Source organism: Crocodylus porosus, unplaced genomic scaffold (assembly GCF_001723895.1).
Source record: "Crocodylus porosus isolate Cpor-Errol unplaced genomic scaffold, CroPor_comp1, whole genome shotgun sequence".
NCBI lineage: Eukaryota > Metazoa > Chordata > Crocodylia > Crocodylidae > Crocodylus > Crocodylus porosus.
In genome coordinates this window covers 16,705,858-16,730,524 of record NW_017728922.1, presented here as the reverse complement: position 1 = coordinate 16,730,524, position 24,667 = coordinate 16,705,858, and the positions used below count along the sequence as shown (strand labels likewise).

At 42.3% G+C, this 24,667-nt stretch overlaps 1 protein-coding gene across 3 annotated transcripts in view; it reads left to right on the top strand.

The window, feature by feature from the left end:
* NCOA6 (nuclear receptor coactivator 6) overlaps nucleotides 1–24,667 on the top strand; it is an 85,626-nt gene that overhangs the window by 23,954 nt on the left and 37,005 nt on the right. For 2 of the 3 annotated variants that reach the window (XM_019539736.1, XM_019539737.1), the window contains 5 exons: nucleotides 10,017–10,145; nucleotides 11,523–12,338; nucleotides 15,500–15,646; nucleotides 16,525–17,641; nucleotides 22,908–23,029. In XM_019539736.1, the coding sequence (XP_019395281.1) occupies nucleotides 10,017–10,145; nucleotides 11,523–12,338; nucleotides 15,500–15,646; nucleotides 16,525–17,641; nucleotides 22,908–23,029 (2,331 nt within the window). Of the gene's footprint in view, nucleotides 1–10,016; nucleotides 10,146–11,314; nucleotides 11,438–11,522; nucleotides 12,339–15,499; nucleotides 15,647–16,524; nucleotides 17,642–22,907; nucleotides 23,030–24,667 lie in introns of those variants that run through there. The other variant, XM_019539739.1, reaches the window with a different exon arrangement.

The following is a 24,667-nucleotide window of genomic DNA, read 5'->3' as shown; positions in this document are numbered from 1 at the left end:
CCCCCCAAAAAATAAATAAATCTCCGTTGGTGCACCCTTACTGGTTTGGAGTTAACATTTTGGAAACTACCAGAAACCATCTTGCTGTGGAAAGTAATAAGACACTTGCTTATGGCTTCCATAATTGCATTAGAAGACTATAAACTTCTTCCTAGTAAAATGTCAATTTGGTGATCATAGTCATAAAGCCATAGAGAAGTAGGGCTAGAAGGAACCTCCAGAGGTCATATAGTCCAACACCCTGCCTAATGCCGGATCATCCCTATCCAAGCCACCCCATAGAATCATAAACTAAACTTTGTTTAAGACTACCTTTAACCCTGACAAAACATATATTTAACACCCTGGCCTGCTGCTGGTAAAGCAGGGGGTCTGTGACAGCCAATACACCTTGCTTCTGTAAAAAGTTGTCAATTTACTCGAGAGATTCTGGGTAGAGGGCCATGCCCCCTGCTACAGAGGAAGGCAGAAAAACTCCACAGTCCATACTAATCTGACCATGGGGTAAAATTTCTTCCTGACTCCAGATATAGTAATTGGTCTGACCCTGATCAGAGGAGAAAGACCCTCTAGCCAAGAACCTTCAGCTTTGCTCTGGGCAGGAGAATTGGCACATGCCAGTTGAAGTCCACAGCCTAAGCTGTAGCCAACACCCAATGCCTTTGGGGAGGCTTAAAAATACCGTGACACGCATAGCAGAAAAAACTGGGGTGGGGAGGAGGAGCAGCCAGCAAGCCCAGAAGTATGGGAAATCACCATGGTAGAAAATCAGCTTAGCTGCACCTAGATCATCCTCGACTGGTGGCTGTCCAACCACTTCTTGAACACCTCCAGTGATAGGGAGTCCACAACTTCCCTAGGCAGTCTATTCCACTGCCTTGTTCTAAGTGAAGAAGTTTTTCTGGTTGTCCAATCTAAACTTTCTTTTCTACAACTTCAAGTCACTGGTCTGCATCCTCCTTTCTGCAGCAAGAGGGAAAAAGTGCTTTCCCTCTTCTTTATGGCAGCCCTTCAACTATTTGAAGATTGGTGTTCATGTCTCCTCTTTAAGCACCTTTTCCACAAGCTGAACATGGCTAGCTCCTTCAATCTCTCCTCGTTTGACTTGCCTTCCAAGCCCACCCTTGATCATCTTTGTTGCCCACCTCTGGACCCTCTCTATTTTCTCTACATCCTTTTTAAAATGTGTAGCCTAAAACTGCGCACAGTACTCCAGGGGAGGCCTAACCAGTGCCGAGTAGAGAGGCACTATCACCTCCCATGTCTTGCACCTAACACTTCTATTAATGCAGACCAAAATCTTTTGAGGCTACATCATACTGCAGGCTCATATTGAGTCTGTGGTCTACCAAGATGTCAGTCTATGACTTCAAAGTCATAGATTCATAGATGTAGGGTTGGAAGGGACCTAAGTAGATCATCAAGTCTGACCCCCTGCCCTGGGCAGGAGAGAATACTGGGCTCATATGACCCCAGCTAGGTAACTGTCAAGCCTCCTCTTAAAGACCCCCAAGGTAGGAGCCAGCATCACTTCCCTTGGAAGTTGGTTCCAGATCCTAGCTGCCTTGACTGAAATAGTGTCTTCTAATGTCCAGCCTGAACCTACTCTCAAACAACTTATGGCCGTTATTCCTGGTTATTCTGTGAGGTGCATGGGTGAACAGGGTGTCTCCCATTCCCTGCTGATCCCCCCCCATAAGTTTGTAGAAGGCCTCCAGGTCCCCTCTCAGCCTTCTCTTGTGGAGGCTGAACAGGTTCAGGTCCCCTAGCCCCTCCTCGTAGGGTCTGCTCTGCTGTCCCTGGATCATGCGAGTGGCCCTCCTCTGAACCCTCTCGATGCTGGCCACACCTCTCCTAAAGTGTGGTGCCCAGAACTGGATGCAGTATTCCAACTGTGGCCTGACCAGTGTTGCATAGAGGGGCCTTACTGACTCTGTCCTCACGTTGGCTGCCCATGTTCATTTTGGAATTGATAATGACTCCAGAATCTCTTTCTGCCACTGTGTGCTTTCGAGAAGGGAGTTCACCAACCTATAGATATGCTGCTGGTTCTTACTGCCCAAGTGCGGTACCCTGCACTTGTCAGTACTGAATCCCATCCTATTCTCATTTGCCCACCCCTGTAACCTGTCCAGGTCCAGCTGTATCCTGTCCCTCTCTTCTAGTGTGCCCACCTTGCCCCAGATCTTGGTGTCGTCAGCAAATTTGAACGGGGTGCTATTCACCCCCTCGTCCAAGTCGCTAATAAAGAGATTAAGCAGTGCAGGCCCAAGGACTGAGCCCTGGGGGACCCACTGTCCAAATCACTCCAGGTCGAATATGACCTGTCCACCACCACCACTCTGGGTGCCATCCCTCAGCCAATTTGCAACCCATCTGACTGTGTAGGCATCAGTGCCACAGTCATCTAGCGAAAAGTCCTTTTTCATAGAGCTGACATCCAGTCAGGTATCACCCATTTTGTATTTGTATTTTTGATTATTCCTCCTGAGGTGTAGCACCTTGCATTTGTCCACATTACACTTCATCCTGTTAGCTTCAGCCTAACTTTCCAATCTGTTAAGATCCTTCCAAATTGTGCTCCCATCCTCCAGTGTGTTCAGAATCCTTCCCAGTTTTGTCATCTGCAGATGACTTGTTCAAGAAGCTTTCTACACCAGCATCCATATTGTCAGTAAATACATTGAACAGCCATAGGGTCCAGGACAGACCCCTGTGGGACTCCACTTGAAAACCTCCTGCCATTCTGACATGGATCCATTAATAATTGCCCTTTGCTTGTGCCTATTGAGTCAGTTTTTTCTTCACCTTACAGTAGTTTTGACCAGCCCACGTTTCTCCAGTTTACATATGAGAAGGCCTTGTGGGACCTTGTCAAAAGCCTTGCTGAAGTCAGATGCACTATATCCACAGCATTCCCTTCATCCATCCAGGTAGTTACTTTGTTAAAGAAGGAGATCAGGTTTGTTTGACATGATCTGTTTTTCATGAATCCATGCTTGCTGCTTGCAGTAAGCCTTTCCTCTTTTAGATGCTTGCAAGTGGTCTTCCTTAGGATATGGCTAACCACTCTGTAGTTCTCCCAGTCCTCCTCCTTGCCTTTTTTAAAGAGGGGCACTACATTGGCCCTTTTCTAGTCCTCTGGTACCTGGCCCACCTCCTGTGATTTCATTGCCAGGGGCTCTGAGAGATCCTCTCAGTTCCTTCAGGACCCTGGGATGAAGCTCACTGGGCCAGCTGACTTTAAATTCTTTCAGATTCAACAAAAGCTCTCTGACCATCTCTTTTGTTATCTCTTCCCTCAGCTTGCCCCCTTTTTTATCCAGATAATCAATATTAGGTTTCTGACTGCAGCTTAATTTTTTTGTGTAGACTGATGTAAAGTAGCTGTTGAGTAGCTCTGCCTTCTTTGTATCTTTTGTTAGGTGTTCTTTTTAACAGAGGACCCACAGCTTCCTTGGTCCTTCTTTTCTGGCCACCATATTTATAGAACCTCTTCTTGTTGTCCCTAAACTGCTTTCCTAGGTGCAGCTTGTTTTTTTTTACCTTTGCCTTTCTGATTTTGTCCCTGCAGGTTCTTGCTATTTTCTGTTGTTCATCCTTGGTGACCTGTCCATTCTTCCATTGCCTTTATACTGTCCTTTTGTATTTGAGGCATTTTAGAAGCTTCTTGTGCAAACACATTGATCTCTCCATTTTTTTTGTGCTACCTTCATGTCAGGACAGTTTCTTGTTGGGGTTCCTCAATATGCATCAGTTGCTCCACCAATAGCCCCACAAAACAACTACGCAGCCCTCACACCATTGATGGATCAGACATTCACATCCTCTGCACCAAGAACAGGACAGGAACAGCCACCCCCACCAAGGAAGCAATGAAGGGTAATTGTTGTGGGAGACTCCCTGCTGTGGGAAACAGTAGGTGCTATTTGTCATTCAGACCCCTTTGCTCTGGAGGTCTACTGCCTTCCAGCAGCCAGGATCTGAGATGTAATGATAAGGATTTCAAAGCTGGTCTGCCCTACGAGCCCCTACCTCATTCTCCTTGTCCATGTGGGTACCAATGACATGGCAAGAAACAACTACAGGAGAATCATGAACAACTGCAAGACCATGGGGGTGAAGCTTAAAGAACTAGGAGCACAAGTGGTCTTCTCAATCCTCCCAGTTAGAGACTGGTTGTTGGAGGGAGGAGTGCATTGGAGAAAGTCAACTGAAAGCTTTGGAGATGGTGTCACCATATTGCTTTTGGATTCCTTGACCTTAGCATGCAGTTCAGTGGCACTGGTCTTCATGCAGGAGATGGTATTCACCTCACAGGCAGAGGAAAGAAGCTCTTCTCTGCGAGACTTACTGACTTGCTGAGGAGGGCTTTAAACTAGGCGTGTCTGGGAGAGTGAGGGTGGATTCCACTGCTGTACACAAATCCTTTAGCCAAGACCCTGGGAGGGCCTTCACATAGGGGATATCCAGATGAGTACCAGCATCCTGAGACACTGGTAGAGTAACAGAAAACCTGAGGCAACTAAGGGTGAACCCCCTTTAGGGGAATGCCAGAAGCATGGGCAATAAACAGGACGAACTAGCACACCTTCTGGCAGACAAGGAATTTGACCTCACTGGGTTGACAGAGACCTGGTGGGATTTGGGCAGTGGATATTGAGGGCTATAGGCTCTAGAAAGGATTGGGTTGAGAAGAAGTGGGGAGGGGTGGCCCTCCCTGCAAGTCGCATTTGGTTGCAGGGAGAGGTCACTTGAAACCCTCTGGGTCAAGATACAAGGGGACCAACAAGAAGGGGACCTCATGGTAGGAGGCTACTATAGCCTCCTTACCAAGAAGAGGAGAGCAATCGGGCATTCTCCAGGGAACTGACTGAAGAAGCTAGCACTAAAGACCTGATTGCCATGGGTATCTTCAACTACCCTGACATCTCTTGGGAAGACCATTCAGCCAGTTCCAGCAGATCAACCAACTTCTTGGCTGCTACTGATGACCTGTTCTTGACACAGGCTGTGACTAGGGGCAAAGCCACTCTGGACTTGATGCTGACCAAAGGGGATGACATGGTAGGTGATCTGAAGGTTGGAGGTACTCTGGGTGACATTGATCATAATCTGATTCATTTCACCATCCACCGAAAGGCTGGGAATTCTGTCAGTAGAACAGAAGTCCTAGATTTCAGAAGGGCAGACTTTGGTAAACTCAGGAGTCTAGTTAGAAAGGCCCTTTGCGACCAGCAACTGGATGATGTGGGAGTTCAGGAACAGTGGTGCTTCCTTAAGGGGGCAATTCTCACTGCTCAAAAAGAAGCCCATTGCCACACAGGCAAGAGGGAAAGGGGCCAAGAGACCCATTTGGCTCAACAGGGGTATTGGGGAACTTTTGAAAAAGAAAAAAGGAACATATATGCAATGGAAAAATGGTTCAGCAGCCAAAGAGGAGTACACTCATATGGCCAGGGTCTGAGCCACAGAAAGCCAGGGCACACATGGAGATCAAGCTGGCAACTGAAGTAAAAGACAAAAAGAAGTCTTTTTATAGGTACATGGGGAGCAAGAAAAAATCAAGCTCCACCGTGGGACCTCTACTGAATATGGGGTGGGGGGCAGCCCACAGTTGATCCCTGTGAAAAGGCAGAGCTCCTAAATACTTACTTCACAATGGTATTCCTGAAATCAGACGGGATCTAGTTACCTGTCCAGAGGCCCAGGGAATATGGGGAAGACAGCAGTCCATATGAAATCAATCCTGAACTGGTGAGGGTACTCTTAGAACATCTGGACACTTTCAAGTCTGCTGGGCCAGATAACCTGCATCCAAGAGTCCTGAAAGAACTGGCTGAGCTCATAGAGGGGCCTCTGGAAAAATCTGTTCAAAGAGTCGTGGAACTCAGGAGTGGTCCTGAACAACTGGCTAACATGGTACCCATCTTTAAGGAAGGGAAGAGGGATGACCCTGCAGACTATAGATGAGTCAGTCTGCCTTTAGTTTCTGGTAAAAACCTTTGAAAAAATCGTCAAGGAGGCCATCAACCACAAGCTTGCAACTGGTGGGGTATTAAGAAGCAACCAGCACAGCTTTATCAAGGGTAGGACATGCCTAACGAATCATTTTTGCTTGCCTACATAAGTTCTTTTAAGATCCTTTGACACAACATACAAAACGTCATTTGCATTTACAGAAAATATTAACTGCTTGTCTGGAAATGTTATCTTAAGACACATCATATATGATAGTTTGCTTCAACTTCCCTTCAGAGTTTGGAGTGTCTTTTTATGACCGGGTAACTAACCAGCTGGACAAGGGACATGAGGTTGACATCATTTACGTAGATTTCAGCAAAGCCTTTGATACTGTTTCTCATGAGATTCTCTCAGTTAAGCTGGAGGGTACTGGCCTAGTCCAATCTATAGTGAGGTGGGTTGGCAACTGGCTCAGAGGCCGATCCCAGAGAGTTGTAATTGATGGGATGGCCTCATTCTGGAGGGCCGTCTCCAGTGGTGTCTCCCAGGGATCAGTGCTTGGGCCTGTACTCATTAATATCTTTATCAATGATTTGGATGATGGAGTGGGAAGCGCAGTGATTAAGTTTGTGGTTGACACCAAGCTGTGGGGTAATGCAGGCACAACTGAAGATAGGGGAAGGATCCAGGATGACCTTGACTGACTGGTCCTATGGCTGAATGCAATCAGATGAAGTTCAGTAGGGACAAATGCTGGGTCCTTCATCTGTAGGAAGACCCTTCACCATAACTATAAGGTGGGTGGTGGTCCACTGGTTGACGCTACATCTGAAAGGGATCTAGGGGTGGCAATCGACCAGAAGGTTAATATGAGCTAACAATGTGATGAAATTGCCAACAGGGCAAATAGAACTCTGGTGTGCATCAGTCGATGTGTTGCGAATAGATCCTGAGAGGTGATCCTCCCCCTCTATTCAGCATTGGTGAGGCAACAGTTGGAGTACTGTGTGCAGTTCTGGGCACCGCACTTCAGGAAAGATGTGGATAAGCTCGAAAGGGTACAGAGAAGGGCCTCCCATATGGTTAGGGGCCTGGAAGATGGGCCCTATGAGGAGAGACTCTGGGAACTGGGTTTGTTCAATCTGCGTAAGTGAAGACTGTGAGGTGACTTGATAGCTGCCTACAAGTATGTTGGGTGAACACCAAGTTCTAAAAGAGCAACTCTTCAGAAAGGCACCCCTTGGGAGGACGTGGATGAACGGGCAAAAACTAATTGAAAAATTTTAGGTTAGACATGGGGGGAAAAACTTATTTTCTGTAAGGGTATTGTCCGCAGGTCCGACCGCACTGGTGCTGGTATGGGTGCCCATGGATCGTTGTAGGCTCGCTCTACCTCCCCGGTGTGGCCCCCGCTCTGGGTATGCTCCCACCAGGTCCGCCTGCCACGACTTCGATGTTGTTTTCCTTTGGTTCAGTGAATTCCCTGGCGCGTACACATCCAAAAGCGGGACCTCCCGTCCGGTCTGGTTTGGGTCCTTGAGGGCTCCTGCCTCCCCTACACCCTCTCCCAGGCCTCCGTGAGTAAGTCCGGGTTGCCCACCTTTCCCCTTGTCCGCTGGGGTGGGCAACTCCTCAAAAGTAAAAAATGTACAGTTAGTGTCCTGTGAGCCGCTCTGCCAACTCCCGGCCGAGGCTGGCTCCGGTTTTCCTTTCGAGTCCCGTCTGTCTCCTTCTGGAGACCTTCGTTCCCCAGTTGGGGTTCACAGTTTGAGGCTAGAGCCCCTGTTACCTCCTGAGGCTCTGCCCCCTGCACCGCGCCCCGTGGCCTGGGTCCGCAACCTACCGCCTCTGGCTGCCTGGCACTCCGGCCGGTGCTGGGGTGAAGGCAACTCCCCCCCCCAGCCTTCAGAATCCTTTGAATGGCCCTCGGGGCCTTTCGCCCCTCGTGTCCTGCCCCTGCGGGGCCCTACCCTTGCTCCAGAACACTCTCGCAGGACGCGAGCCAGCCGTTCTCCACCGCTCTGAGCTTCTGCTGGGGCTCTGATCCTCCCCCGGCTCTTCCGGTCCTCCTCCTCCCTGCGCCAGCGCTGTTTTTGAGCTCGCCGGCACCCTGGCGCACCTGGGGAAGGCAATTAGGGCAGGTGCCATGAGGCACCGCGTGGGGCTCTCCCCCCCCCCAAGCCGAACCCGCTTGGCGGTTGGGGCGCAATCTCGCCCTGAGTCTTGCCGCTGCCGCACCTTCCCGCGCGCGGCTGGGCCGGATTTACTGCTCCTGGGGCTGGGGCTCTCTCGCACCGGGGCAGCCTGGGGCCGGGGCTCTCTCACAGGTATTTAGAATCTGGAACATGCCAGAGGTGGTACAGTCGCCATTCCTGGAGGTGTTCAAGAGGAGGCTGGACAAGTACCTTGTTGAGCTCATTTAAGCCCAATAACGTGCCCATATCAGGGGACCGGACTTGATGATCTTACAGGTCTCTTCTGGTCCTTCTATTCCATCATTCCAATACTGCACCTCTTGGAAGCTTCCAGCCCTTCTGAGCACCTTTATCCTTCAATCTGTCCTCCTGTGACACCATGCCTGTTAGCTCCTCGAATCAAATGAAATTCACCGTTTTGAAATCTAGTGTCCTAATTTTGCTGACCTCATGCTTTCCCCATCTCAGGATCTGGATTTCTATCATATTGTGATCTCTTCCTCCCCAGTTACCCATCAAAAGATTTTGGGGCTGCATTAATAGAAGCATTAGGTGCAAGACATGGGAGGTGACAGTACCTCTTTACTCGGCAATGGTTAGGCCTCACTTGGGTAACTCCCAAGTTACCCATCAATTTCACATCCTCCGCCAGTTCTTCCCTGTTGGTCAGAACAAGATCCAAGACAAATAATCCCCAAGTTGCATTTTGCTTTGCTGTTGTTCCCTGGTTCAGGAGGAAGACAAGTTTATGCATTTTTGACGTAGAAAGGAACACCACCAGCTTTTCTCCCAATCCTTTTCTTCTGAAACAGTGTGTAACCCTTGATGTTCACCTTCCAGTCAAAGGACCTGTCCCTGCAGGTCTTGGTGATGCCTATCAGGTCATAGTTCTTTTCACAGGCTGTGGGTTCCAGCTCATTTTGTTTATTCCCCACACTTCATGCATTTGTATACATGCATTGGATTTATTTTGAAGCTTGACCTCCTTGCTTCCTTTTTGTGCCATTTGTTTCAGTCTTGTAGCTCTCTGGTCCTTTCCCAGCAACTCAACTCGTGATCAACTTTCAGTGTAATGACTGTTTACTTTCTGTCCTAGAGACATGTGTGTTCATCTAATATTTTAAAATAATGCTGAAAATTCTGGTGTTTGGGCCTTTTTACAGTCTCTCAGATAAATGAGTTATTGGAAGCATTTTAAAGCTTCAGTTTTTTGGGTGGCTCTCAGCACTTTGCACCCCTGTTGGTAGTTTGGCAAATGCTGCAGTTATGAAAAATGTTTCTTCTAGACATCTCTTTTTCTAATGATTTTTCTTGCCATGTAAACTTTCAGGCTGAAAGTTAACCAAAAGGAGTCGGCTTTCCCTCAAGTTCAGTTTGAACTTGTGCTGGTAAAGAGTTGTTACATGTAAAGAAACAAATTACTGAAAAAGTTAAAATCATAGAAGTCGGGTCGGAAGGGACCTTGTAGATCTTCAAGCCTGACCCCCCCGCCTGGGCGGGATAAAAACTGGACTCAAATCAGTTCAGCCAGGTAGTCATCAAGCCTCTTCTTAAAGACCCCCAGGGTAGGAGCCAGCGCCACTTCCCTTGGAAGTTGGTTCCAGCTCCTAGCCGCCCTAACTGTGAAGTAGTTCTTGCGGATGTCTAATCTAAACCTACTCTCCAATAATTTGTGTCCATTATTCCTTGTTATGCCAGGGGGCACTAGGGGAAATAGTGTCTCCCCCAAACCCTTCTGGTCTCCCCTAGTGAGCATTAGTAACTTTTATTTTCCTTTGTAAAGCATTGCTATACATTGTTCAACAATGTGACAGACTGTAGTTAAGATTTGGGAATTCATAACTTTTATTGTTTTAGGATTAATAAGAATGAACAATCCTGCAGCTGTCATGATGTCCCCGAGTGGAAACGTATCCTCTTCTATGATGGCAGGTGGAACTAATGCAGAGCTGCAACCCAGGACACCTCGACCTACATCGCAGTCAGGTAGCAAACATGTATAGTAATAGCACCAACCTGTCACTAGTGTTATCGATGATTCGTTACTGTAAAATTACTTGAAAAACTTTCTTCCATCAGCACACAGTTGGCCGTTAAAGTGGAAGATACTTTTATCATAACCTCAAAAGGTTTCTCTTAATATTTTAAATTTTAAGAAAAACATATAACATCTAGGTGACCGTGTTTTCAATTATTTTATGCTTTTGTATTGTTTAATAGTCTTTCCTGTTATGCTTAAACACATTTTACCCACATACTGTTCTGTTAATCTCTTTGCCTTGAAGGGATCTCTTCTGAGTGGTGCTTGTGCTGTACATTCTCAGTCTCATTACTGAGGTTACCAGCAAGGGGGTCAAATGTGGCTGCATTTTTTATTTTATTTTTAAAAAATCTGTTTTGCAATGCAGGTATGTCTGGGTTTGGTCTCCCTTATTTCTGGAATAAGGGCTTTGTGTACCTGGGGCTTTGTTTCAGTTTAAATTAGGCACCTAAACTATTAGTCTACCTTCCCTCATTGTAGAGAGTGCTGAACACCTGCAGCTCTTGCAAAGAGTCTGCCCTTTTTCTTTTTTAATAGAATTGTTACTTTATATGCTTCACAAAATAATAAGAAGTTTTCTGTCCTGAGAAACTTGCATTTGAATCTAAAGCTTAATAATCTATAAGTTTACATGAATCTGTAAAATGAATGACCAGGAACATCATGGTTGGTAGGAGCCACAGAAGAGGTTTGAATTGATATGCCTCTTTGTAAAATAATACTTTTCAAGAGTAGTTGGCAGGAATTTGAAATCTGATTTATCTTCCTGTTTTATTGGCACAGATTGTGTAAATTTAAAACTATTGAGACAGAGAGAGATTAGATGGCCTGCCTTCCTGTTAAATGATCATTTTTGCTTGCCTACATAAGTTCCTTTAAGATCCTTTGACACAACATACAAAACGTCATTTGCATTTACAGAAAATATTAACTGCTTGTCTGGAAATGTTATCTTATGACACATCATATATGATAGTTTGCTCCAACTTCCCTTCAGAGTTTGGAGTTTTATTAATCCCAAAAATGCATGTAAAGTTTACATTTGTCCACTGGAACAATTGCTTGGAGCCATAATCCTGTGTTTACATTCTCCACCATGCTTATGACCTAGCAGCTTAAGTTTCCCAGAATTTCTGGCATCTTTTAGAATACTACTAATTCTATACATTGGAGAAATTGGAACACTGAAGTGTGAATTTTTGTTGGACCCCAACTTCAGCGGAGAAAGCAAATGCAAGCAAGTAATTTCCCTTTCTTGTTTTGTGTTCTTTTTTTGGCTGCAGTGGATTACTTATTTTCACTTTTGTTTGCTGTTTCAATAGATGGAATGGATCCACTGTTGTCTGGACTAACTATCCAGCAGCAAAATCATCCCTCTGGATCTTTAGCTCCTCAGCTCCATTCAATGCAGTCAGTTCCTGTGAACAGGCAAATGAATCCAGCCAACTTTCAACAACTACAGCAACAGTCACAGCTTCAGCCACGCCCCCCACAGCCACATCAGCAGCCCCAGCAGGTTATTCGACCTTCATTTACTACAGCAGCTCAGGTTCCAGTTCCTCCTGGCTGGAACCAGCTGCCTTCTGGAGCACTTCAGCCTCCTCCAACCCAAGGAACAATGGGTACATTGACAGTAAACCAGGGATGGAAAAAGGCTCCATTGCCTGGACAAATGCAGCAGCAACTCCAAGCAAGACCATCTTTAGCAACAGTACAGACTCCCTCCCATCCTCCTCCTCCATATCCTTTTGGAAGCCAGCAAGCTTCTCAGGCTCACTCAAACTTTCCTCAAATGAGCAATCCTGGCCAATTTACTGCTCCTCAAATGAAAAATCTTCAGGGAGGGCCCTCACGGGTTCCTACACCACTACAGCAACCCCACCTGACCAACAAGTCTCCTGCCTCTTCTCCCTCTTCTTTCCAGCAGGGATCTCCTGCATCATCTCCAACAGTTAACCAAACACAGCAGCAGATGGGACCAAGGCCTCCCCAGAATAACACACTTCCCCAGGGGTTTCAGCAGTCTGTCAGTTCTCCTAGCCGTAATCAAATGGTGCAACAGGGCAGTGTACCCCCCAACTTCATGGTGATGCAGCAGCAAAACCAGGGTCCACAAGGTTTACATCCTGGCTTAGGAGGTAAGAAATTCTGAGACTTAGGTTCTCAAAAAAATAAGTTGTAGCAAGAGCGGTAGAACTTTAAACTGTTGGGTTTTTTAAAATAGATTTTCAAAACTTTCTCCGTTGAATAAGTTCACAACTTGTTTTGTCTATGCACACAATGGTGAAGATGCTTTTTACTTCATAGTTATATCATTACTGAATTACTGCTGTCTTGATAGCATGTTATCATCTGTTACAGTGCTAATTTGGAAGGTAACTTGTAAGTACAGAAATCAATACAGCAATGCTTTTTTGACTGGTCACAAATCTAAATGGTTTGTTTATTTATTTATTTTTATTCTTTCTGCTGTCCTCCTTCTTTGACCTGTCCATGCCTCCCATTGTACAGGATACTTCATCAGAGAAAATTGATAGCAGATGAAGGAAACTTTTTTCTTCTCTCCCCCCTTTACCCCTGTGTCTTCTTTTGTTTCATCACTGCCATAGATGCTGAGTTTTAGCCTCACTGTCTCCTTCAGACCATTGATACATGTTGATCCTCCTCTTTTATCTTGCTGCCTTTGTCATCCCCCTTCTTTGTAATCTGGCTCTTTTCTTTCTGCTGTAAATATGCCACACTTTGGTATTCTAAAATTAAAACTTCTTTTGACCTTGCTGGCCTCTTGAGCATCATCATCTTGCTTTATCTGCTGCTGTATTTTCTTCTTGACATCCTCTTGGGTCAGCTCAGTCCAGCTTCAGCTCAATTACTTCAGAAGCTATTTTAATCAAGGTTACTAAGGACATGGTTTTGAGTAGATCCTAAAGCCTTTTTTGCATCCTTATTGACTTCCACCTATCTGCTGCCTTCAACTTTCCTGTTCTCTTTTAAGCTTTCTTAGTTTTCTGCTGCAGAGCTATCTCCTAACATTCATGCCTTCAAGATTTCCTTGAAAAGCTACTTTCAAATCACTGTATCTTTTCCCTACAACATTCAGGCTGTTGCTAATTTCTTTCAGATTTTCTTATATTTCTGAAAAGATCTTTAAAACAAACTTTAAACCATGCTGGGTGTTTTGTGTTGTTTTTTCCCCCTTGCCTGATGCACATCTGTTTTGGCTTCCCAGATTCTCAAGTTGTGCATCTTGAGTCTCCCCAGTGTGCTGTAGGTAACGTTTTCATCCTGGCTTACTTGTCTGGCCAAGACTCTCATCCATTTAGTCCTTGTACTTTGCCATTTGATTGATTTATTTTTTGGTTGGATTCAACTCTGCATCTACTGTTCAAGTGTTTTGCCCTTGCTTCATACTCTCAGGTTCTGCCAGCTAATCTATGTCAGTTTTCTGTCCTTGACTCGCAAGGTATTCTCAACCCTTTTTGATGCCAAACTCTCAATTTGCAAGAGCCTCAGTAATCCTAGACTCTCCAGTCTACTTTCCACCTTAATTCATATTACTTTTTGGGATTCACTTTTCAGGCAATATAGCTTTAAGTTTCACTCCATCTTCTCTAATAGTTTCCCTCCTTTCATAGTGCTAATTTATTAAAATAAACCCCATGCTATTAATCTAAATGTGTACTAAAAACAAACAGAATGAAAAAACCCTAGCAAAACAGGCATGCAGCTTGAACTTATTTTTAGATTTTTAGAGTACTGTTTACTCTCACTATTAGGTAGATTCTCAGCTAGCATAGATGTGTTTGTTTCAGGGGACCCACATTCTTTTTAACTGTTGAATATCTGGCTTTTTATTGCTTTTGTTAAGGGTCCTCCTGTCCGATATTGTATTCATATTAAATTGTGAGCATGGCAGGGTAGGTGGAGCTTTCTCTTTGCAATGCACCATCTGTGTTACTTTTAAGTAATTCAGATGTAAGCACAAGTTTTTCATTTAATTGAATGTTTCCTTATTTAGCAAAGGTCAAATTTTAAATTGGATTTAATATATAGAAAATCAGTATTTAAAATTAATATATATGCAATTTAATATTAATATTTTACTTTACTGCATTTTTCCTGATGTCTGAAAGTGTGAATGACTTGGACTTTGGTTTCTGCTAACCCTCGGGAATTGATAGTTCTGCCATATTTTGTTATATTCCATATTTGCAGCTGGGTCTCATACTTGACCTTGCTTGTTGGAGTGTCCTGGGAAATGGAAGAGAATTAGAACTTGCAGTAGCTCCCCTGGATTCTTCCATGGGCTGCCCAATACAAGAGGGCCCCTTACTCTGGAGGGAACGTATTGTCACAATCTAGCCCCTAATTGCATTATACTAATTAAGTATGGCTACTTTTTAAAATGGGGGAATTGAGAATTAACAACCTGAAAAAACAAGTTTATTCCATGTAAGACTTTTTTATTTTACGTATATGTTAGTTTTTCCATTATATAAAATAAACACAGCCTGAACACTGGGTGAAAGTTTACTAAAATATTCCTATGGATATAGAAAAAACCCCATTAGCAATGTCACAGTTATCTGTTTCTGAATCGTTTTTAGGCTTTGCTTATTTTGATATATAGCTGTAAAGAGAAAGCGGTCAGTTTAGCTGTTTTTCACTCTCATCTTAGATGTCATCTTTAAAACAAAAAATGTGTACACACACAGTCTGTGCCATACTGCGTTTGTGTGGTGCTTTTACAGATAAGGACAAGCATCCCTGTCTCAGTAAGTTAATGATGAGTATTGGCCAATACAAATTTCTACACACTGTGTGTGTTGATTAGATCAAGGACATGATGTAAAAGAGAAAACAATTGAAAACAAAGACACTGGAGCAGGCAAAATCATTATAGCTTTGCGTTCTTGGTTAAAAGAATAATTTGTGTGAATGATTAGTTATTAGAAAATACAGTTAATATAATTGTTTTAGGACATAGCACTTTCTTAACCAGGTTTTTTTGCACTAGATAAGAATGATGAACTCTGCCTTTTGTTACTGGCATACCAGCACAAACATCTTTTCTTCATAAAGTCAGACTTGCTATCTCTTTACTGTTTATTTATTAAATTACAGTATTGGATATTTCTAAACTAGAGGTGTGTGGAAACTGAGAGATTTTAATTTGATTCCTATCTGCTGCTGCTTTGTTTTCCTAGCATGATGGAAAGAATTCTCTGTGAGTCTCAACTCTCAGAGAAGTCCAATCTCAAAAATGACTTCGATTAATGAATAACTGTTTTGTATTAAGGAATCCCCAAGCGCCTTCCACCTGGGTTCCCTGCAGGACAGGCTAATCAGAACTTTATGCAAAATCAGGTGCCTTCTACAGCACCGGGAGCACCTGTGAACAGTGGAGCCCCTCAGCTACAAACAAGTCAAAATTTGCAGCATACAGGTTTGTGCCAAACACGTCATCTTTTTTTATTCCTTGGCATTTGTTTACTTGCCTTTAAAATGTGTGTATTCACCCTCTTATACCTGTAATACACGCAGTGACGTATAATAACACTGTCCTGTTCTAGTCAGTATTACATTGGTCCTGCTAAATGGAGTGTGGGAGTATTGTAGATTCGTGCTTTTTATTTCATCCTGAAAGCTAAAAACACTGTAAGTCCCCTTAAGATTCTCAGTCCACCTCATCTACCGTTGCTCACAGCAATGACTTTCTTGGGTTCCAGTGTAACTTCTTTCATTCCCTTTTGCCTGCAAAGAGGATTGTCTCGCAACCTTCCCACAAAAGAAATCTAGAATATTGTATCTTTGTCCTAGAAATAGTGAAGAGAATTATTCACTTAATCTTCAGTAAAAATAATAATCTTCTAATGGATGTTTAAATTTTTTAAGCCTCTATTTAGAATCCGTGTCAAATTTGGAGTTTTAATTGTATAATAAATCTCTCATTATATGTTCTTAACGTTTTAGTTGATAGTTAAAGAAAGTTTGCTATCTGGACTCTTCCTCTGTTTAGGAAGCTCTGATAATGTCATGTTGCATATATTTTTTTCTGTCTTTTAAAATATGGCTTAGATTAGCTTCAGGATTTGAAATTAATCCACGGATGTACAAGTTATTGGGTTGGATAAGGCTCTTATCCTTTTTACTTTCAGTGAAAATATGGCTCACAGTGTCAGAGATGTGAAAGTCTTGACACTTTGCAATTCTCTGGTAAAATACATGAGTAATTAAATTGGTGTTTGTTTTCTAATTGACATATTATTTGTGTGATTTGTATTTTTTTTGTTTGCAACTTTTACATTTTTTTTATCTTTCAAGGTGGTCAAGGTTCTGGCCCTCATCAAAATCAGATGCAAGCACCACATGGCCCACCAAATATGATGCAGACCAATCTAATGGGACTTCATGGAAATATAAATAACCAGCAGGCTGGTGCCAATGGAGTTCCACAAGTTAATATGGGCAACATGCAGGGGCAACCTCAACAAGGACCACAGTCCCAGCTTATGGGAATGCATCAGCAAATTGTTTCCTCCCAAGGACAAATGGTGAATATTCAGGCTCAAGGATCTCTGAACCCTCAAAACCAGATGCTTCTTTCCCGAACCCAGCTCATGCCACAAGGCCAAATGATGGTCGCACCCCAAAACCAAAACCTTGGTCCTTCACCACAAAGGATGACCCCACCCAAGCAAATGATTCCCCAGCAGGGCCAACAGATGATGGCTACACATAATCAAATGATGGGACCTCAAGGCCAGGTCTTGCTACAGCAGAACTCAATGATGGAACAGATGATGACCAATCAGATGCAAGGAAATAAACAGCCATTTAATACTCAAAACCAGTCAAATGTTATGCCGGGGCCAGCTCAAATGATGAGAGGACCAACCCCAAATATGCAAGGAAACATAGTGCAGTTCAGTGGGCAAATGATGACTCAAGGCCCTGTGAATGGCAATCCTTCTCAGACTATGGGAATTCAAGGACAGGTTTTAAGACCAACAGGACCTGGCCCCCATATGTCTCAGCAGCACGGGGACTCCAATACCACAACAAACAATGATGTGAACATGACGCAGATGCTACCTGATGTTCCCGTACAGCAGCCAAATATGGTGCCTTCCCATATGCAGGCAATGCAAGGAAATAATAATACTTCAGGGAATCATTTTGCTGGACATGGGATGCCTTTCAATAGCCCTTTTACTGGAACACCAAATGGGAATCAGATTTCTTGTGGACAAAATCCTGGTTTTCCTGTCAATAAAGATGTCACTCTAACAAGTCCACTGTTGGTAAACTTGCTACAAAGTGATATATCTGCAGGACATTTTGGTGTAAACAACAAACAGAACAATCAGAATGCAAACAAACCCAAAAAGAAAAAACCACCAAGAAAGAAGAAAAATAATCAGCAGCTAGAGCAAGCTAAGTAGGTTTAATATTCTTGTTTTCAACAGAAACAACCTCAGCATGTTTCTGTGTATGTGTGCACTCGTGGAAGGAATGAGAGGGTGCAGAATTTTGAAACTTAGCAATTTTTTAAAAAAGAAATATATTTAAATCACAACAGGGTTCTGTTCTATTTAGTGGGAAAAAAGAGCATATTTACATTTAATTGTTGTTCTAATTATCTATGTTAACTCCCAGCTATTAATACCATAAGAGCATAATGTTTATATCTTCCAGATGAGGGGTCAGGGCTGGTAGTTGCTGCTGTTCTGTTAGTACCCCAGTCTCAAAAACATACTCATTTTAGTATAACAATAAAAACATCAGCTCTGAGATGGGAGACAGAAGAATACCTGTCCAGTCTGGCAGGTATAGTGAAGGATGGACAGATGCGTCCACAGGCGTTCCTAACGTATGGGGATAAATTGGTACAAAGAACTTAGGCAGGTTTGGACACAGGCAATGGGAGGAGAAATGGAAACTAGGAGTTCTTGAGGTGGGGAGGTTGGGACTCACAGGGCAATGGTGGGGACTAGAATAAGAAGCCTCAGGTGTGGAGACAGGAACTGTTGATAGGCTGGAACTAGGGTTAGGAGAGTTAGGGGACAGAGCGGACAGAAACTGGCTAGGTTGGAAGAACAAGTCAAAAAGGTTAATGCTTGTAGGGGAAATATAGGTGATTTCCCTTTCACAGCCTGGAATGAACCCAGGGATCTCATTCCATATCATTCCTTGTCTGTGGTAAATACCTGAAAGTTACTGACCATTTTTCCCATGCCCTTCTGTTCCTGGTCCACATAGAAGACAACAGCCTACTAGTTCCATTAGCTTAAGCAGCAAAAGCATGTGTGGTGAATTTTATGATTCCAGCCCTGCTGATTCATCAGGGTGTCAGTAGAATATGGGACAGATTTTGGGGTACTTTTCAGGTTGCTTTAAAAAAAAAAAAAAAGCCAAGAAATTTTATACGTGCAAAGTTGAGCATTCAGAAATTAGGAAATATCGTAGTTGGGGTTGCCTGTGCATCCCTGATTTAGCTCCTTGTAAGTGTACTATGACATAGCCTTTAATTAGATTAATCACTTACTACCTTTTGCCATAGGATAGGCGTGATTGAGAGCAACAGGATGGATAAGGTTTATCTACTGAGCATCTATTCAACACGTCACTTTTTCCTTACAATTTTAATGCATGCTCCCCAGTACTTAACAACACTTTCACATATTGCTCTGAAGACAGCACCACAAGAAAATTAAGAATTCTGTGGGTGTTTATCATAAACCATTAGTGAACTTTCATGCACAACACTCCTCTGAGATAAGAGAATGTTGTTACCCCATTTTGCAGGTGTATAAATAAGATATAGAGGTACCAAGTTAAAAAGTATAGTTAATTTAGCACCCCCCATTTAAGATGTATTTAAGAGCTAATTTTTCAAGGGTGCTTGCATTATATGACATTTAGTAGTTGAGGCATGACCCTCCACGACTTCTGTTGCAGAGGTGGGTATTTGCCACTACTAGAAATCAGACTTGAAACCCAGGGTTTCAAGTTAGGCACTAAATGATGGACCCTTATTTATTTTCAATTTATGTCTTGATTAGTGTCAGGTAGGAATGCTGTCAAAGGAACAGTCCAGTTCTTTTGAGGAGCTTTCACTTGCCTTAACCAAGAGATCATCTCTTCTCAGTCTTATTTATTTTGCCTCTTTCCATTTCTGGAACCACTGAAACGAATCTGGGGTTTGAGACACAGGAATCTTCTTTCTTCGTTAATCCTCACTGATCTCCAGAACAGGTCTCTTCCCCATAACGAAGACAGCTGTGGTTCTAAGAAAAGTACAGGAAGCATGTAATTAAAGTCTGTACTGTACTACCTACATACAACCAGACCAAGTTAAGGTTGTGCAGGCAACCTTATTTCTGGTATTTCCTAACTTTAGGATGTTATACCTCACAGCTTCACTAATACTCTTTTTAATCACGGGTTTTTTTTCCTGTGTGATTCTAGTATTATAAAAGCCTAAGTCTGTCTGTGTCTGTAATGCTTTATTTGCACTGTGATTGGCTGTTTCCATCAGCCAACTGGAGTGCTTCAAGCGTTGGGGAGCGCTGCCATGATTCCAAAGCCATGGTGAGGACTGGATAGATCCAGGCAAATGGAGGGAAAAGCTTCAATTTAAACAGTTTTTGATAAAATTACAGGAGCTTTAGTTGGCTTCCTTCCTTCCACAAAAACAACAAAATAGCATGGAGGGAAACAAAAGTGGCTCGTATTTCTAGGAAACAAAATCTGTTAAATTAAAATGACTTTAACAGAAGGTGAGGTTAGTATTTTGTTTTCATATGCCAGCTTATTAATTCTCATTCAGTTTTACTGTGAGCTGAGATGGTATCAGTAATGTACTGTAATTCTGTAAAGCTGTTTTTGAGCTTCTAAGGCTGTGTAACGCTGTATGTTATGAAATTCTGAGTTGTTTGTTGTGAGGTTCTGACAGCTTTCTAAGTGCTCCCTCTTCCCTGCCTCTTTCTGGTATTAACCTGGGAGAATTATTGGCAACACAAACTCCTTAAGTGTTTTGAGGTCAAATGAAAAGCACATACAAAAATGGACGATCTTTGGATTTTGCTTTTTCTATTATACTTTATTTTTGCTGTTAGTGCTTTGATTTCTTTGCATTCTTTTTACAGAGTACTGCTCTCTTACCTGGACACAGGATAGCAGTTTTATTCTAAATTTGGCATAGCTTAACAGCAGACCATTCAGTTGTATTTTAAGTGTATAGTCTCAGTAGAATGTTCCTGTTCTCTGGTAGGACCTTAGTTTGGTTTATAGACAAAGCAACCCTGCTTTTAGGCGTCCTTTTTATCATCCTCCAGCTATTTCTTGATTCTGCTTAAGGAAGTTCTATGCTTTACTTCTGTTTCAATCTTCTTCTTTTTTTAACTTGACTTTAGATCAGTTCCTTATGCATCAAGAGCAAAAACTAGATTTCTTTGCAAAAACAGCTCACGTAGACCGCAAACTTCACTGAAACACGATTAGTTGGATCAGCATGCACGCATGCATGCGTGTGGTTCCCATGTCGTCTTTTTCTTTCAGAAATTGCAGCTGGGTTGCATTAATTCAGTGGTACAAAATTGCAGCTGTCCATTTGTGAACCGAAACCATACCAGAGTAGGAGAATGCCTAAACATATCATGAAAAATAGTGTTCATCTAAAATAAAATCTTTTTTCTGCTCTTGTCTTTTCTGTGAGCAACAGAAGTTAGAATGAAATGTATTTTTAACTACAGAACAAAAAATTGACCTTCAGTTTAAAGAGCCCTGTTTAAAAGTAGTTTTAAAATAGTTTAAAAAGTAGTTTAATACTCCTAAGTAGCTTGAAGTAGTTTAAATGTAAAAAAGTTTAATACTTTACTCCTATATAATCTTTCAAGTATCTTTTAAGTTTAATATTGCAGCTTGTCTTATCAAATCTTGTTTGTTCAGGCAATTTTTAAAAAATAAGCTGAAGAATATTAAAGATGAGGGTACACAAATGTGTGCCAGAGACCACCTCACTATTACATCTTGGTTGCTACGAAACAATGTTGTGCTTTGAAGCAGGTGTTGAAAATGCCCCTGTATATGAAGAGTAAACATCAAAGGCATTAACAGAATTCAGTAAAAAAAGGGCTTGGTATGTTTACTCCTAAACCTAAAGCTCTCCTGTATAGAGCTGTTTTATACAGACCTCTAACAGCTGCATATATTATAATAGAACCTGGTAGGAAAGCTTCCGCAGCTTTGAGGGAATCTACTGCTTCTGTTGGGCAAAAGAGCATTGTGAGAGTCATGCCATTTGGGAAGAGGGTCAGAGTGCTTCTAACAGGGAAACTGAGGGGAAGGTCTCCTGTTTATACTCAGGATGGGGCATACACAGCAAGTCACAACCTCCCAATATGCATGGAAAATCAGGGACTTCTGCCATAAATGAATGCAAGAGGGGTGCTTCATACAAAAAACAGGGAATATTGTTGTAGAGTCATGTGTATTCCATGTAGCTTGGGCTGGCTCTGCTCATGCTTTCCCTCTAGGTTCGCATGTCTTCATTCAGTATTTGGAAAAAAGGACTGTAGCACATCTCTTATGGAAAAATATTTTACTGGGGGAGGACTTATCAACCAGAATAATATTTTTGCTATTAAATGTTATACTTCAGATCTGAAAGTTTGTAGTGAAGGGATTTGGCACATTGAGAAATGTTACATGCAGAGGTTATGCACAAACAAATACTTCCAGTGGCTTCAAAAGAGGAGGGGGAGTAGCTGCTCAGGACTGCATGGCAGGTGTTGTGTTGTAACTGTTACTTCTGCATGAATCTGTAGTGATAACCTCTTGGCTAGGTACAGACATTCAAAAAGCCTGAGGTGGAATCAATCCAAGTTGCATGTTTTTTGTAAGCAGCGGAGTTTAGATTGGTAGCAAACAGAACACACGTTCACCCTTTGGTTGGGGGAGCAAATCTTAGACCAGGCTGTGTCATTTTTAAACCAGTTTGTGTGTGCTCAGCTTCTGTTATGGATATAGACCAGTTTCTGATCTTTTATACTGGTAAAAGCGTAATGTCCTTGTGTCAGTATCTCACCTGACTTTTCTGTAATGTTGTTGAAAAACTTTGATATATTGAACCATCCTCTTATGAGTACAGTACTTAAAATTAGTGCTGGCCCATTGCAATATAATTGCATCCTTCTACCAGTTATATGCAGGCATGTCCCAGCTGTCAGTGTGAAAAAGATTATGTTTCAAATTTAAACTAATACAGCATGGTCTTTGAAATAGACATTAGCATTCATCTCGGGTACCAAACTTGGATTCAAGAGTAAAGCAAGGCAAACAAAAATAAGATCCTAGATCAACAGAGCTTTAAGGTTTTATATTGCCTTCCTTGGATCTAGTATATTAAGGCACTCAGGTGGACATGTAGGGCTCTGGGTTCCATTTTCCTCTGCCACTGATACATATACATATATACATATATGATGTTTAGCATGTCTCTTAAGTTAACTTAGCTGTGTCTTTTGCCTATAAAAAAATGGAGATAGTGATACTTCCACATCTCAGTGAAGTACTTTGAGAGGTACAAAGAAAAAGTGCTAAAAATGATTTTTTATTCAGTGGTAAATAATTTAAGCGCATTCTAAACAGATTTTGGCACTGGCTTTGGAAGTGCTATTTAATTAAAAATATTTTTCCTTCAGTTCTTCAGAGACCCGTCCAGCTGGCTTGGAGGAGACTGATCAGTCATCATTGTCTGGAGATCAAGGAATAAACTTAGATAACACTGGCCCTAAACTTTCAGATTTCACAAACAGACCAGCAGGTAATAAGTTTTTAGCATAAGTATTTTAATGCAATATAGTATTTATTGATTTGTTCAGATATAATAATAATATCTTGCTCTCCTACATGTTGGCATCCGGTGTTTTCCTGTTCTCTTGGAAGTAATAGTGCTTATTGTCTGATTGTTTCAATAATTTTTTTAGAATGTAATGGAATATGCTTCTAGTATCCTATTGAAATGAGTATGATTATACAGGAGTAACAGTGTAATGTGTAATTTACTATAATCATGTGGCCAGTATTCTCTTTGTTTTTGTTTGTTTCAGTGAAAATTAATTCTTTGTTGAGTCTAATACTGCTATTTTGAACAGCAGTATTATCACAATATAGTTTTAGGGGATAAAATTAGTGTTTGGAGTATTTTTGATTTGTTTCCTAGGAAAATGCCTCTCTTGTTGATTGTGTTAGGATGGCAAATAGCACCAATTTCTGGGCTAGTCTGAAGTGATCACTGCTGTTTTGAGTGAGACTGGATTAAAGAAAAATCCAGTATGAGGTCAGTAATGGTATCACTTCTGTTTTAATAGGGACACCTTGTGTGTGACCAGCTAAGAAGAGCTACTAGTTAGTGGAAGGTTTGGCATAGACCAGACAGTGAGTAACAGCAAAGTGAGTTGGCTGTGACTGAGCTAGTCTTTATCCATGGGTGAATGTTTCTGTATTGTTAGTTTCAGTTGAGACAGATCCATGGGAGGTCTTAGTTATGTCTCTGCTCCAGTCAGGACTGATCTTGATGAGAGACACTTCTATAATCTTTAGACATGACTCTTCATAGAGTGAACCCTATGGACAAGCTTAATGTCCTTGGCAACTTAGTGCACACAGTGGAAAATAGCCATCAGTCATAGTCCATAGTTCTAGGGAAATGTATATACCCCTTAAGCAAACTGGTCTCTAGAGCTGGTTTTTCTTTCTAAGTATACAGAACATGATATGGCCATTGCTAAGACCCCTTCTTTAAAACTGCCTGCATGATAGGCCAGTTTGGGGCAAAACCCTGACACCTTTTAGATAAAATCCTGGCATAGAAGTGTGACATTCAGGATGTTAGTATTGGACACTAAGAGGTAGAAAACAACACTGTGCACATGCACCTTCTTATGTGCTGTAAGCTCAGATTTAAAAATTGAACCTTTTGAACCCCAAATTGTACCTTTTTGTAGGAAACTGAACCCAAAGCAAAAACTAAACCCAAAGCAGCAAATCAGCTGGTTGAAAGTACAGGTATAAAGAAATATCTTATTTGATAAACTCAACCCTGAATCAAGCTAGCTTTGCAATATTGTTGATGAACCCTCTGCAGAAGTTTTTGGTTTCTGTATTTGATGTCATACCAGCTGGCTTGATGAACATGGTACAGAAATTCAGCACCTTTTCCCAAGAGAAGTTCCTGTGATTTTACTCTATCATGCATTGTCTTAGGCAGCTGACTTGGAATTTCATGAGATCAAATGATAGTCAAAGGAAGCTGCAAATGATGAAATATTAATGGTAGAATGACGAGGCAGATGAAATTCAGCTCCATGCAAATAAAAGAGGACATTAAAATCTTCTGTTACATTACAAGAAGTTTTTTTTTTTTGACCTAAAAACAGCCATTTTTTCAGTGAAATACATA